The sequence below is a fragment of the Prionailurus bengalensis genome, chromosome C2, assembly GCF_016509475.1.
Source record: "Prionailurus bengalensis isolate Pbe53 chromosome C2, Fcat_Pben_1.1_paternal_pri, whole genome shotgun sequence".
NCBI classification, from domain to species: domain Eukaryota; kingdom Metazoa; phylum Chordata; class Mammalia; order Carnivora; family Felidae; genus Prionailurus; species Prionailurus bengalensis.
The window spans coordinates 153,490,183-153,504,034 of record NC_057350.1 but is presented as its reverse complement, the minus strand read 5'-3'; the positions used below and the strand labels follow the sequence as shown (position 1 = coordinate 153,504,034).

The 13,852-nt window shown below is 54.7% G+C and overlaps 1 protein-coding gene across 3 annotated transcripts; it reads left to right on the top strand.

Annotated features, from left to right (window-relative positions):
• The first annotated feature begins 1,125 nt into the window (after nucleotides 1–1,125).
• Nucleotides 1,126–11,861, top strand: SLC22A13 (solute carrier family 22 member 13). Of its 3 annotated transcripts, XR_006299555.1 has the most exons (11): nucleotides 1,127–1,571; nucleotides 6,890–6,993; nucleotides 7,217–7,371; nucleotides 7,629–7,797; nucleotides 8,020–8,140; nucleotides 8,232–8,326; nucleotides 8,562–8,776; nucleotides 8,964–9,072; nucleotides 9,615–9,830; nucleotides 10,033–10,280; nucleotides 10,944–11,861. XR_006299555.1 is itself a non-coding variant. In XM_043595738.1 (10 exons), the coding sequence occupies exons 1-10, from the start codon at nucleotides 1,194–1,196 to the stop codon at nucleotides 10,124–10,126; spliced, it is 1,656 nt and encodes a 551-aa protein (XP_043451673.1). In that variant the 5' UTR covers nucleotides 1,127–1,193; the 3' UTR covers nucleotides 10,127–11,861. The 3 variants fall into 3 exon arrangements, 2 of the variants coding, with proteins under 2 accessions (XP_043451674.1, XP_043451673.1); XM_043595738.1 differs by having other exon boundaries at nucleotides 10,033–11,861; XM_043595739.1 differs by lacking the exons at nucleotides 9,615–9,830; nucleotides 10,033–10,280; nucleotides 10,944–11,861 and adding an exon at nucleotides 9,227–9,541 and having other exon boundaries at nucleotides 1,126–1,571.
• The last annotated feature ends 1,991 nt before the right edge of the window (nucleotides 11,862–13,852 follow it).

The following is a 13,852-nucleotide window of genomic DNA, read 5'->3' as shown; positions in this document are numbered from 1 at the left end:
AGACCTCTTCCAGGGTAGAAAGGATGGAGACTGTTTAATCTTTGGGAGATTCCTCCTGTCAGAGATCCTGTCAGCCTCCAGTCCTGTAAGAATCCTGACCTATCAGCCACCATGAGCCCCAGTCCAGCCTTGAGGCCAGCAAGGGCATCCACAGCTGCTGCTGTGGTGTGGGAAGGCTTTGTCCTGTGTTCCTCTGTTACCACTGTGTTGGGACTGGAGCTACCCTGGAGCAGCTTGCCTGTGTATTTTGGGAATGTGTTAATGGTTCCTGGATCAGAGTAGAGCTCAAAATGCAACTCTTGGTTCTTCTGTAATTGCTGTGTGCTCTCAGATTGCCTTTGGCAAGCTTATGCCCTTGGTAGGTCTCCTGGACTTCATGGTGTCCTACCACATGCCAATCACCGCTAAGAGAAAGACAAGGGGCATCTGGGTGGCTCAGTTGGTTAAGCGTCTGACTTCGGCTCGGGTCACGATCTCACTGCTTGTGAGTTTGAGCCTCAAGTCCGGCTCTGTGCTGACAGCTCAGAGCCTGGAGCCTGCTTCAGATTCTGTCTCCTCCTCTCTCTGCCCCTCCCCTGCTCATGCTCTGTCTCTCTCTCTCTCAAATATAAAATAAGAAAACATTAAAAATTTTTTTAAATAAAAAAAAAATAAGAGAAAGATAAGATCAGCAGATCAAGAGGCCAGACTGGGCAGCTGACCAAGTGAGTAGGCAGGCTGGGTCCTTGCTCCTCTCCTGACTTAGCCCCATTGTCTATTCTGAGCTGGTCCCTAGAAGGGACTTCTGTGTCCCTCTAAGTGTCAGAACTACCCTCAGAATTTGGGGTCTATCATAATGGGAGGGGTTTGAGCTGGCTGTGATTTGTTTGGGATGACATGGGAAGGAATGCTGCTTGTGCACCGTCGAACATTTGGCTGAAGCTCGTTCCTGTGCGGGGCCTGAGAAAGTCCTTCTGTGGGGCTTGTGTCCATCGCACGGTCAATAAAGCATCCTTGCATTTTGCAAACCAGAGTAGACTACTTTTTTTTTTTTTTATCATATTCTATCCTGCCCGGGCTACAGCCAGGGAGTTGAAGTGTGACAGGTCAAAGGCTGGATTAAACATTAACACAGCTGTCACCTCCGCTCAGAGGAGTAAGCGCCCCAAAGCGGAGCTGCAGAGCTGTCTATGGCCCCAGGCTGACCAGTCGACATGGCTCAATTTGGCCAGGTCCTGGCTGAAATAGACGACTTTGGTCGCTTCCAGATACAGCTGGTGATGCTGCTGAGTATTCCCAGCTTCCTGTCCGCTTACTACATGTTTGCCCAGGTCTTCATGATCCAGCACGAGGCCCACCACTGCTCAGTAGCCTGGGTCAAGAACCACACCTTGAACCTGAGTGCGGCTGAACAGCTGACACTGAGCGTGCCCCTGGATGCTGCAGGCAAGCCTGAGTCCTGCCTTATGTTCCGGCCGCCCCCTGACGACGCCAGCCTGGAGGACATCCTCAGCCACCACTTCAACGAGACGCAGCCTTGTGAGGCAGGCTGGGAGTATCCTGAAGACAGGCCCCTGTCCCTAAAGAACGAGGTAGGGCTGCCCTTTTGCCTGTCTGCCCGTTTGGGGTCGGTCAGCTCCTTTGCCTGACCGTCTGCCCTCAGCTGCCGGTGTTGCTGCTTCTGTATCTGCCCTGGAGCACCCATCCACGAATGACTGACCACTTGGTATGGCTTTTTTTTTTTTTTTTTTTTTTTGCCATTCATCCTGCTTTTCTCTTTGTCCTCTGACTACTGGTCCATCTACCTTCCAATCCATATTCTGTCTCTGATTTGTCTGCCCCTCTGTCCATTTTTGTCTACCCTTTTGTCCATCTATCCGCCTGTGTGCCCAGTTGCCTGACCTTTTTCCTATCCCTTCCTGCTTTCCTGTCTTTATGTCTTTCTCCCCAGTGCTCCCATCTGTCGGTCCACTTGCCCTTGTCTTTCAGTCTGCCCCTGCATATCTGCCTGCTTACCTATCTTCCTGGATCCCCATCCACTTGTCTGACCTCCTGCTTGCCTGATGTGGGCTTCCTGCCCTTCAGCTGCCCTCTCTAAAGCTCTCCCCACCTGCCTCCAGGGGACCGGACGCACTGTGACTCTAGGATTTGTCCGGCAGATAACAGCACTTGCTCTGCTTAACTCATTTTCTTAGGGAGGATCTGGGCAGATAAACAGATTCCCACTCCAGCCACCTGAGCAAGGACGGCTCTCTGGAAGCATCCAGGCCCACTCTGCTGCTTCCCAGAAGCTGGGTCTGAGGCACAGAGTAGGGAGACGACTTGTCCAGGGCAACATAATGAGCTGATCGTGGACGTGGGACTCCCGTTCAGGTCCCTGCAGGAGTGGGAAAGAGCACAGATGGTCCAGCATCCAAGGGGCGAGTGTTGTTGGGAGGTCTGGATGACTCATCTTGAGGGTGGTGAATCCTGAGCCTTTGTGGAGAGGGGAATCTGGAGTCCAGAAGCCTGCATTTATTTTTTTCTCTGCAGGTAAAAAAAGTATTTACTTTGGGGCGCCTGGGTGGCGCAGTCGGTTGAGCGTCCGACTTCAGCCAGGTCACGATCTCGCGGTCTGTGAGTTCGAGCCCCGCATCAGGCTCTGGGCTGATGGCTCGGAGCCTGGAGCCTGTTTCCATTCTGTGTCTCCCTCTCTCTCTGCCCCTCCCCCGTTCATGCTCTGTCTCTCTCTGTCCCAAAAATAAATAAACGTTGAAAAAAAATTTAAAAAAAAAAAAAAAAGAAAAAAAAAAGTATTTACTTTTTAGAGGCTTTCAGAGAATGATGTTTTGACCAAAGTCACCTTCTTTAAGATTTTCAATTTTTAAGTAATCTCTATACTCAACTTGGGGCTTGAACTCACAACCCCCAAGCTCAAGAGTTGCACACTCTACTGACTGAACTAGCCAGGCACCCCCAGGCATTCACTTTTAATATATGACCATAAACCTGCCCCCAGAACCCTTGCAGCCTAAAGATCTGTCCTGCCTGTCTTCCTCCTGATCCCCCACCCCATTCTGCCCCATAGAGTCGCATGCGGCCTAGGAGCTCTCCCAGCAGAGCCTGGTCTGGTCCCCAGTGGCCTTTCCAGGTTCCCAGCATCACCCTCTTGGTAGGATCAGCCTCCACTGGTCCCCATATGCTGTGGGTGCCTACCTGGCCAAACACCATCCTCAAAACCCAGGCAAACTTTAGCCCCGTTTACACCCTGTGCTGGACTGTTCATGCAATTTTATTCAGCTAAGGCTTGCTGAGTATTAACTGTGCAGGGAACAGTCAGAGGATGGAGGCACCTTGTTCGAGTTCTCTAAGGATTTGAGGCTGCCCTCTTGGTCTTTAATCACCAACCTGGACTGTGCCACCACCGGCATTGGGCCTTGGACCTCTTGCCTTTCCCCTACCATGCTTCTGCTCCAACACTCTCAAGGACTTGGATTCCCAAAAGAGTGCACACTTTGGGTACTTTGTACCCTGTACCCGCGTGCTGCGTCCAACTTTGCTTCCAGAGCTCTGTTGCGTGAGATCGTTTCCCTCTGCTTCCCATCTGTGAGGAGGGGCTCCACCACACTGATTCAGGGGAGTCTCTCTGAGCTGACTTTCCAACGTTCCTTCTGATAACCAGCAGCTTCATATTCAAACTGAAATATGGATAGTCCTAATTTGAGAAGAAAAGGGCACATTGCCTTATAGGCTATGTATTCTTGAAGAGCAGACTGCATTTCTCCTTCTCAATCTACCTCCCAACATTTCCTGGGTGCCCGTCCTTGGTAAAAGAAAAAAATAATTCCCAGCCTTGTCCACATGAACCTTGGAATCGGGAGGGAAATAGACTCTGAATGACTAACAACAGTGTGATCTGTCTTGGGCCCAGAAAAGGGGAAAGAATGGGAGGGAAGGGGAAGCAGAGAGAATAGCCGTTTCTAGATCCGGAGGCATGAAAATGCTTGCCATGACTGAGGAATGCTGACCAACAAAGATGCTGGGAAATCAGGAAGAGATGACTCTTCCACGGTCTTAGATACAGAGCTGAGAGATTTGGGCTCTCTCCTAGAGACCAAAGGGAGCCATGGAAGCTTTTGGAACAGGGGAGGAAGATGTGATGTGTGTGCTCCAAGAATGGGGGCGGGATTCTGTGTGCCCATGTGGCAAGCCCCAGACAGAACCCTCCACTCTGGGCATTAGGGTCGGAGAGGGTAATGGCTGGCGTCCCAAGGTGGGGAGCCCTTTCGCCTCTGTTCCATCTGCACACCACGTCTTGGCACCTCTCCAAGCTTTGGCCTCTGTGGTTGCACAGTGAGAATGATAATCCTTTACGAGGTTAGAATGAGGACTGAATGAAATAAGGGGTACACAAGCTATAAGGGGGTAGCGAGTGGTGGCCACCGAGTAGGGGCACCAGCCTCGGAAGTCTCCCTGGGGTCGGCATCCGTGCCTTCAGAGCACTATAGCCCCATGTGTCCGAGGTGTCGGTCACCAGCTGTGAGTTCCATGAGCACGGGGGGGGGGGGCAGTGCTCCCTCCGCTGAGCTGACATTTACTGAGGACTTCCTGTGTGACAGCCACCGTGCTAAGCATGTTCCATGCATTAATTCCTTTAATCCTGCTGGGGGACACCATGCAGTATATTTTATCCCCATTTTGTACATGAGAAACCAAGACACCAACAGATAGGTTAACAAAGTCCCACAAAGCCTCTCTGTTCAGATTCCAGAGGCTGATAGCAGCAGGCCTTTATGAGTTATTTTAAATAGCGTCTAACTACAAAGGCACTCTGTGGTTGCTAAACAAAAACCAAACAGAATAGAACTGGGTGGGGGCGCCTGGGTGGCTCAGTCGGTTGAGCGTCCGACTTCAGCTTAGGTCACGATCTCACACTCCGTGAGTTCAAGCCCCGCGTCAGGCTCTGGGCTGATAGCTCAGAGCCCGGAGCCTGTCTCAGATTCTGTGTCTCCCTCTCTCTATGACCCTCCCCCGTTCATGCTCTGTCTCTCTCTGTCTCAAAAATAAATAAATGTTAAAAAAAAAAAAAAAAAAAAGAATAGAACTGGGTGGAACAAGTTCAGATCCCTTATCTTGCCCCCTTTCACTCCCAGGGGCCGTTAGGCAATCATTGGACATATACTGAAAATTAACAGTTGTTCTTGAGAACAGATGTATGAGCACAATGGTATCTCCTGGACTGATTCATTTCTTGCTAAAATGATTTTAGTGATTTTGGCCGATGATGAGTGGCTAGTTGGCTAGCTCTAGGTATTCATGTGTTGATTCATTCAGCAAACGTTCTCTGAGCTTTCACGCAGTTTCAGTCCCTGTCTGGGGCAAAAGGGATGCCTGAACTCCATTGCCATCCAGCAGCGGGACCTCGGAGAAGCCGCTTAACCTCCCCTTCCTCAGGGGAATGGAATAATAAATCAAGGATTGGTGTCAGAATTAGTAATACATGTGAAGCATGCAGCAGACTGCCCAGCACAGAGTGAGCCCTCAAACGGCATCAGTGATTGTGAAGCTATCACCTTGAGCCGCAGAGGACGACTCACCTGTCATGTTTCCCCCCACCAACGTTCACGTCCGGAGCTGAGCTGTGTGCAGGGGGCACAGAACTCCCGGAAGGGCCCACAGACCAGTCGAGGGGGGGCGGGGTCAGTCACATGTGCCTACAGTATGTGCACATGCGGTAGATACCTACAGAGTTAGGCGAACGTGCATATTTTTTCCACTCAGTTTCTCAGTCTCTCTGAGTCTCCAAGTGGGTCGCCCCTCCCCTGTGTGTGCAGGCACATGAGCGCCCACACGCACGCCCACGCGTGGTGTTCCTCCGTCTTGATCTCTTTCTGCAAGTGGGGCGTGAGGGTTCCTTGGGATTCTCACCGGTAGTGAATGGTGAGAGTTTCACGGAGATTTTGCAGCCCGATGGGGACATTTGATGAGGCCCAAGGAAGTCACAAGGGTGCCCTGGCTGTGGGCTAGAGGCCCCATTTGTCAGGAAGCAGTAACTAGTGGCGTGTCAAGGGTTCCAAACTTTGTATCCTTAATGTCTCAGCAATTCTACCTGGCATCTCCAAGCCAAAATAAAAACCTAAGTTTCATGTATTGAGTAATTAGGGCCAAACAACCTAACAGGTAATTATGTTCAAATGACTTAGGAACTGTTTTAAAAAATAATACACAGAAACTGAAAGGAAATATCTTTCATCTTAATTTTTTTTTAATTTTTTTTAATGTTTATTTAGTTTTGAGAGACAGCGCAAGTGGGAGAGGGCAGAGAGAGAGGGAGACCCAGAATCCGAAGCAGGCTCCGGGCTCCGAGCTGTCGGCACAGAGCCCGACGCGGGGCTCGAACTCAGAAACCATGAGATCATGACCAGAGCTGAAGTCAGATGCTCAACCGACTGAGCCACCCAGGCGCCCCCCATATTTTTCATCTTTAAATAAATACAACCCCCTACTAATAGGATGTATGTGCCCATTGGGAACTGTGCAACTTCTCAGTCCTTAAACACTGACACCCTCATTTTCCATTCCCCATGGTGCTTGCTTTTTTTTTTTTTTTCCAAAACACCTCCCCAAAATACAGCTTCACATAGATATGATGTCACTGGAAGGAATGTAGCGTGATCTCATGTTGAACCAGAACTGTCCTTAGTTGGTAGTTCTTGTAATACCAGACAGATGTTGAGGATTGCTGCATTTTCCTTTAAAATTCCGAATGTCGTGCTGTGCCCCGTGAATTTGTTCTGGTGCCCTGGGGTGCCTTCGCACACACTTCGGGAGCCACGGGCATCTGCCCTGAGAGGTTTGCAGCGGGTGGGCTGGACGACAAAGGACTTGCCGTTGGCTGCCCCTGGTTCACATCCGCCTGTGTCTGCCTCAGTTCAACCTCGTTTGTGGTCAGAAGCACCTGAAGGAGACCTCGCAGTCGGTGTTCATGGCCGGGCTCCTCACTGGGGCTCTCATCTTCGGGCCCCTCTGTGACCGGTAGGAACTTGACCGGCTCGCCCCTGACCTCGCATGCTCCTATGTTCCCGGTACAGTTCCCCCTCTCGCCCCGCCCCTGTGCCCTTCACTGGTGTCTGGGATAAGGCCCTGTTCCCCTCTCCCTCAAATAGAGCTCGCAAGGCAGGGTCACGTATCCTCTGCCAGACAGAGAGCCCAGGGCAGGGCTGGGTCTCCCATACTTCCTGCCCCTCTGTTACTCCAGGATTGGCCGCAAGGTCAGTATCCTGGTGCAGCTGCTACTCTTCGCCCTCCTCGGCCCGACCACGGCCTTTGTGCCCAGCTTTGAGCTCTACATGGTCCTGCGCTTTGCTGTGGCTACTGCTGTCTCTGGGTTCGCCTTCAGCAACGTCTCCCTACGTGAGTATCTGGGTCCCTAAACGTCCCCTAGGTGAGTATCTGGGTCCCTAAGCCTTCAAGCATGGGGTGAGGCCTTGGGGTCTGGGCCGGCCACTTTCCCGGAGCGCCTCCGGGGGAGCCTTGTGAGGCACCCACACCGCAAGTGGGACTGAGGCCCACCCTGACAGAAGACCGTCTAGGGAATGACAGGGAAGGAGCCGGGGGCCCGCGGGTGGGGGTGGGGGGGCTGGCCGGGTCTCATCTCTCTGTTCGCACAGTTACAGAGTGGGTGGGGCCCTCCAGGAGGACTCAGGCCGTGGTCCTGGTCCAGTGCGCCTTCTCCCTGGGTCAGATGGCATTAGCAGGACTCGCCTATGGCGTCCGAAACTGGAGGTATTTCCAAATGGCCGGCACCGCACCTGTCTTGCTACTCTTCTTTTACATCTGGTGAGGAGTACTTCCCAGGAGCAAGCCGTTTCCCCCTCCCCACCCGCCCCTGCTAGCTGTGCGGGGGTGTGGTTGGAGCGCAACACTCACATTCACCTCGGGGAACGCTCCACAGTGCGATGGGTGTGAGGTTCTGTGTGCCCTGGAACAGCTGGGAAGGCCCCTGGGGGGGTGGGGGGTGGGGGGGGGGGCTCCGAGGTCAGAGCCATTCCTGACCTGCAGGGCTCTGCCAGAGTCAGCACGGTGGCTTCTGACAAGAGGGAGGGTGGAGGAGGCCAAGCAAGTGATCCGGAAGGCGGCCTCCGTCAACAGGCGGAAACTCTCCCCAGAGCTCCTGAGCCAGGTACTTCTCACAGGCCAAGCCCAGCCCTGCCCCTGACTCTGGCGGGCCCAGACCTTTCTGCCTGGCCCCTCACTGTGCATCGTGCCCCCAGCTGGTCCCAGAGAAGACAGCCCCCTCAGGGAATCCCCTGGATCTGTTCAGACACCCCTGGCTCCGGAAAGTGACCCTGATCTTCTTCTATGTCTGGTGAGCGCGCCAGGGCCCGCACCCCGCCCTGAAGTCCACGCCAAAGGGCTCTCCCGTCTCTGGTGCGTGCGCGTCAGTGGCTGGGACACGGTGGCTGGCGGTCAGGGACGGGCTGTGTGGCCTCACTGGGTTTCCCCCTGGCTGTGCTGCTGCCTCCTGCTCAGAGACAGGCTCCCTCTGAGAGGGCTGGTGTCTCATCCCCCAGCAGTGATAGGGATTCCTGGACACTTTGCAGGTTTGTGGACAGTCTGGGGTACTTTGGCCTGAGCTTCCAAGTCGGCGACTTTGGCCTGGACATCTACCTGACGCAGCTCGTCTTCGGAACCGTGGAGGTTCCCGCCCGCTGCCTCAGCATCTTCATGATGCAGTGGTTGGGCCGCAAGTGGAGCCAGATGCTGACTCTGGTTCTGGGTGGCCTCGTGTGCATCGGCATCGTCTTTGTCCCAGCAGGTGCCGGGGCTGGCTCTGCCACATTCCTGCCCTCCCCGCCACCCCCCCCCCCCCCCGCCTCCAGGAGTGAGGGCAACCCTGGGGCCTGAGAGCAGAGGGGGCCAGGAGTTCGGGAGGACAGGGCAGGGGTGGGGCCCGGGGCATGGGGCCGTCCACCTGCCTGCGGCTGACCGGCATCCTCCCCCAGATCTGCCGGTGGTGGTCACTGTGCTGGCCGTGGCGGGCAAGTTCGCCATGGCCGCCAGCTTTACCATCTCCTACGTGTACTGTGCCGAGCTCTTCCCCACCGTCATCCGGTAAGGGCTGCTGCCCTCTGCCCTCACCCCTCCCGCCCCTCTGCCCTCACCCCTGTCCCGCAGGCAGCTGGCTTATGAGGCCGGCTCGCGGGGCAGCAGCGCGGATGGGGTCCGGGCAGCTAGGAATCTAGCCCGAGTCCCCGTCTTATCCCAGGCAGTGGAGGACAGATACAGAAGGAGGGCACGCCCTGGCCTTGTGGAGACTGGGATATGGAGCAAGTCTAAGAATGAATGGCTCAGAAGGAGGAACACTCAGGGGTTGCTGGGGAGATGTGAGGTGCAGCCTCTGACCTGAGACTTGGTAGGCGAGCAGGGGGGCAGCAGATAGACAGGCCTGGAGGTGAGAGAGGCATGGCACGCGGCCGGACCACATGAAGTTACTATGCAGGAGCAGGGAGCAGAAGGCCGGTGAGGCTGGGGAGGCGGCAGGCCTGCGGGGCCATAATGAGGGGCTGGGCCCCCCCCCCCAAGGCGCAGCGGGGGTGGGGCTGTGGCCCGGGGGTCGCGGCTGGGTGTGCTCAGTCGGACGGGCCTTCCCACAGGCAGACAGGCATGGGGCTGATGGGCATCTCCTCGAGGATCGGGGGGATCCTCACCCCTCTCGTGAGCCTGCTGGGCGAGTACCAGGCAGCCCTCCCTATGCTCATCTACGGCAGCCTCCCCATCGGGGCAGGCTTCCTCTGTGCCCTGTTGCCGGAGACACGGGGCCAGTCCCTGAAGGACACCATCAAGGAGCTGGAGGAGGAGCCCCGCCCACGGTGAGCTGCTCGTTTTCTCTGAAGCCTAGGCCCCCACCTCACTATGTGTCCTCTGTTGCTTAGAGGCCAATACGGGGCCTCGGGAGCCACACACATCCGACTGGCTCTGGGCCAGGTCCCCTCCCCTGGGGGAGGGGCGGTGAAGGACGCTGCCACGGGACCCATTCGTGGCCGGCCGGTGACGGCCTCCGGCTCCCACCAGGTCTCTGGAGTCAGCACCTTCAGAAAAGGAAACAGAGGCTTCAGGAAGAACTTCCAGCCCAGGGGTGACCTTCGCGAGCAGCACGTACTTCTGATTGTGTCCCTGGAGCTGGAGCACAGCAGGGAGCTGCCTGGACACCCCCTGGAAATGGCTGGGGGCTGCCGGCAGGGCCCCCCTCTCAGTTGGAGGCAGCACACCCCTGACCTGGTCCCCGTCCCGGCCGCTGGCTGCCCGGTCCTGAAATGTCTGTGAGGGCCTCCCTCTTCTCGTCGCCCCTCGCCACCTTCCTTAACCCAGCCCACCCCCACCCCTGTTCTGGGGTCGGGCCTTGAGCGTTTCTTGGGCTTCCCTGGTTCTCTAATAGACTTGTGGGCTTACGGCTCCTCTAGTTCCCTCAGTCTGGGGTCCCCCTGCCCTCAAAACGTTTAAGCCCAGAGCAGAGCAGATGGGTAGGGCCTTTCCAAGAATGCAGCAGCAGGGGGAGAGGAAGTTGGAAGCCGCGGCCGGTACCCAGGCCGGTGGGAGAAAAGGCTGGGATGGGAAGGTTGTAGTTCCTTCTGGTGGCTGGGCCGGGCCCCGCTGGCTCAGGGGGAGGCCCCACAGGACCCGCCATCCTGCTGAGAGAGGACTCTGTCTGCTCGAAACCAAAGCTTCAGTGCTGTCCTCTCTTCAAAGAGCCTCCACCCCTGCCCCTCGTTCCATCCAGCTCATACCTGACCTCGTGGCCCAGGGACCGGCAGTGGGGAAAGGCAGGAGGCTGGTTGTTCCCGTCCTCACCTCCCTCTTCCCTTTCACCTCTGCTGCTTCTGGCTCCTGCAGGGCCAGGGGAAAGGGCTTTCTGCTCTGCTGCTGCTGGCCGTGGTTCTTTCCCTGCGTGTACTGGCTGGTCATCAGCGAGTGCTCTCTGGCAGGCTTCTAACAGCTCCTCCATGGGGACACATCGGTGGATTCCTCAGCGGTGCTCCCAGGACCCCTGCCTTGTTCCTTCATGCGAGGAGCGTACTCACAGCTGACCTCCAGGGCCCTCTCTTCAGCTCTTGCCCCAGCACTGCTGCCCCCATCATGTCTCTTACTGCCAGCATTCCTCATCTTACGAGACAGCCTCCTGGCTGCGTCCCATCAAGGGACCTCCAGCTAGAGTGCCTTCCCCGGTAGCCACCTGGCCCACAAGAGCACCATACAGCCTTGCACCAGCAAAGAGTGGAAAAGAGCTTGCCCGGCCTCTTCCCCTCCTGTGCCCTTCCTCCAAGGCCTCCCCAGCTAACTGCCCTGCAGACAGTGAGGTTCCGCCTCTCCCCAGAGGCCCAGGCCTGAAGAGGGGTTCCTTCTGGACCTCCCTCCCTTTCTCCCACTCACCTTCCCTAATGGAGGCTGGAGGGAGTGCTCCCCATCTTTGTAAATCTGGCTCGAAGGTCTCCAGCACTTTTGAATACGCGAATCTTTATTGAGGACATAACAAAAGGCAAGTTGGCACTCCACGTTCCCCTCCCCCAAGGTGGGAGTGGGACACATGGGACATTTCTCAGACTCATGACCAAAGGAAGGAAAAAACCAATGGTCACCTGATAAAGATCACAGTCATAAAGGACACAAGACTCCATCAGTTTGTAACTGTCTTCGTGATTTACAAGAAAAGCACAATCCTAGGAACAGTCAGACCTCCAGAAACCTATAGACTCAATTTCTTGGAGCCCTAACATCACCTCCTCCCTTCATAGGATAAAAAGCCCTACACAATCAGTCACTCCTCACACTTAGAATGCAGATTTTTCTGCCCATGAGTTCTGTCCTCAGACCTTAATAAAATCACTCTTTTTTTGCACCAAAAACATCTCAAGAATTCTTTCTTGGCTGTTTGCTCTCGGACCCAACCTCCAGATGACATCATTTATTACTTACAGAGTCAGCTTTGGGATGGTGGGGAAAAGTTCTATTTAGCTTCCCGCTATGCACCCAGTCATGGAATCCCAAGCTAAAGTCACCCGTTGGGTACACCTGAAAGTCTTTTGTGGCGCAGTGTGGCCCCCAGACCAAACCTGCCTGGTTGTGAAAAGAACCTGCATGGGATCTGGGCAGAGGCCAGTTCAAAGCCGGAGGCAACTCCTCCACCAAAGGAGGGACGCGGAGACTCGGAGTGCTGTGAAGCGAAGCTTTAAAGTTCATGTGAGAGCAGATGTCTGATGGACAGGCACCCTGGGGTGGGGGAGGGGGGTTACAGCAGGCAATTTATCTCCTAGTGTGAAGTCACCCCCCCACCCCGATTCCTCGGCTGAGTACTACAGAGGTTACAGTCTTACCAGGAAGTCACCTATGCCCATGTAAGCCCAAAAAGTAGTGATTGGACTTGAGGTGACACAGACTTCAGTTCTTTGGCTCATGCTCATTGCAAAGCCCACAACAAATAAGCCCTGGGAATGGAGAGGGGCAGAAGAACCAGGAAGTGAAGTGTCTAAGGTTTGGGGGAGGGAGGGTTGGTTCGTACGCATTTCCCATAGGTTGTAAACCTGTTGTCAACTAGACAGCACAGATTTTATTTGGTAACTCTGAAAAGGATTCATCTCATTTACTTCTCACAGCAACCTCCTCTACAATGTGGACATTGCATCCTTTTTTTTTTTTTTAATTTTTTTTTTCAACGTTTATTTATTTTGGGGACAGAGAGAGACAGAGCATGAACGGGGGAGGGGCAGAGAGAGAGGGAGACACAGAATCGGAAACAGGCTCCAGGCTCTGAGCCATCAGCCCAGAGCCCGACGCGGGGCTCGAACTCACGGACCGCGAGGTCGTGACCTGGCTGAAGTCAGACGCTTAACCGACTGCGCCACCCAGGCGCCCCTAATATCATATGACTTCACTCATATGAGGACTTTAAGATACAAAACAGATGAACACAAGCGAAGGGAAGCAAAAATAATATAAAAACAAGGAGGGGGACAAAACATAAGAGACTCTTAAATATGGAGAACAAACAGAGGGTTACTAGAGGGGTTGTGGGGGTTGTGGGGATGGGCTACATGGGTCAGGGGCATTACGGAATCTATCCCTGAAATCATTGTTGCACTATATGCTAACTAACCTGGATGTAAATTTAAAAAAGAAATTAAATAAAAATTAAGAAAAAAAAGGGAAATGTCTTTTAGCAGTTGCTGACAGGAGCTCAGCTGCTGAGCCCCTAGGACCTCAGAGGACCTAGTCTTGACTCTACCCTGAGAAGCTTGACAGAAAGGGGGCTTGATGATACCAGGAAGTTTCCAGCACAGGCTGGACCTTGGTGGTTCTCCATAGACTGTGTTGATCAGAGAAAAGCCCAGACTGGGGAGACACCCTAGCAGTGCAGCCTTGACGGTCAGCTGGGGCACAGGGCTCAGGTCTCAGGCCTTGGTGACGGGAGCCTGGTACTTAGGCTCCCCATTTTCAAGTGGATGGTTTCATAGGTCCCTTTACTCGAATCCTCAAGGATTCTAATCTTGGGTGTGAAAGACAAAGGTCTCTGGCAGTCGGCCCCCAAGTCCAAGGAGATAGAAAAGGAGTGCCAACCCCTTCCCCACCCCCCTTAGCCTCCCCCCTCCCCCACACCCCTAGGTCTCAGGGCTGAGTCCTGGAGCCTGGGCCTGACTCGCGCACCCCGGGCTCGCCTCACTCACTGACCCGCTCACCTACTGCTCTGCCTTCGGGAGCATGCTGGACCCACAGGTGCACAATTCATCTGCAGCCATGAAACCGCTCCCCAGCGCCTCAGGGGAATGCTCTGGATGAATCTGGATGAATCTGGAGGTCCCTGTGGGGTTAAACCGGGTAGCTGACCCAGCAGGCAGGACGT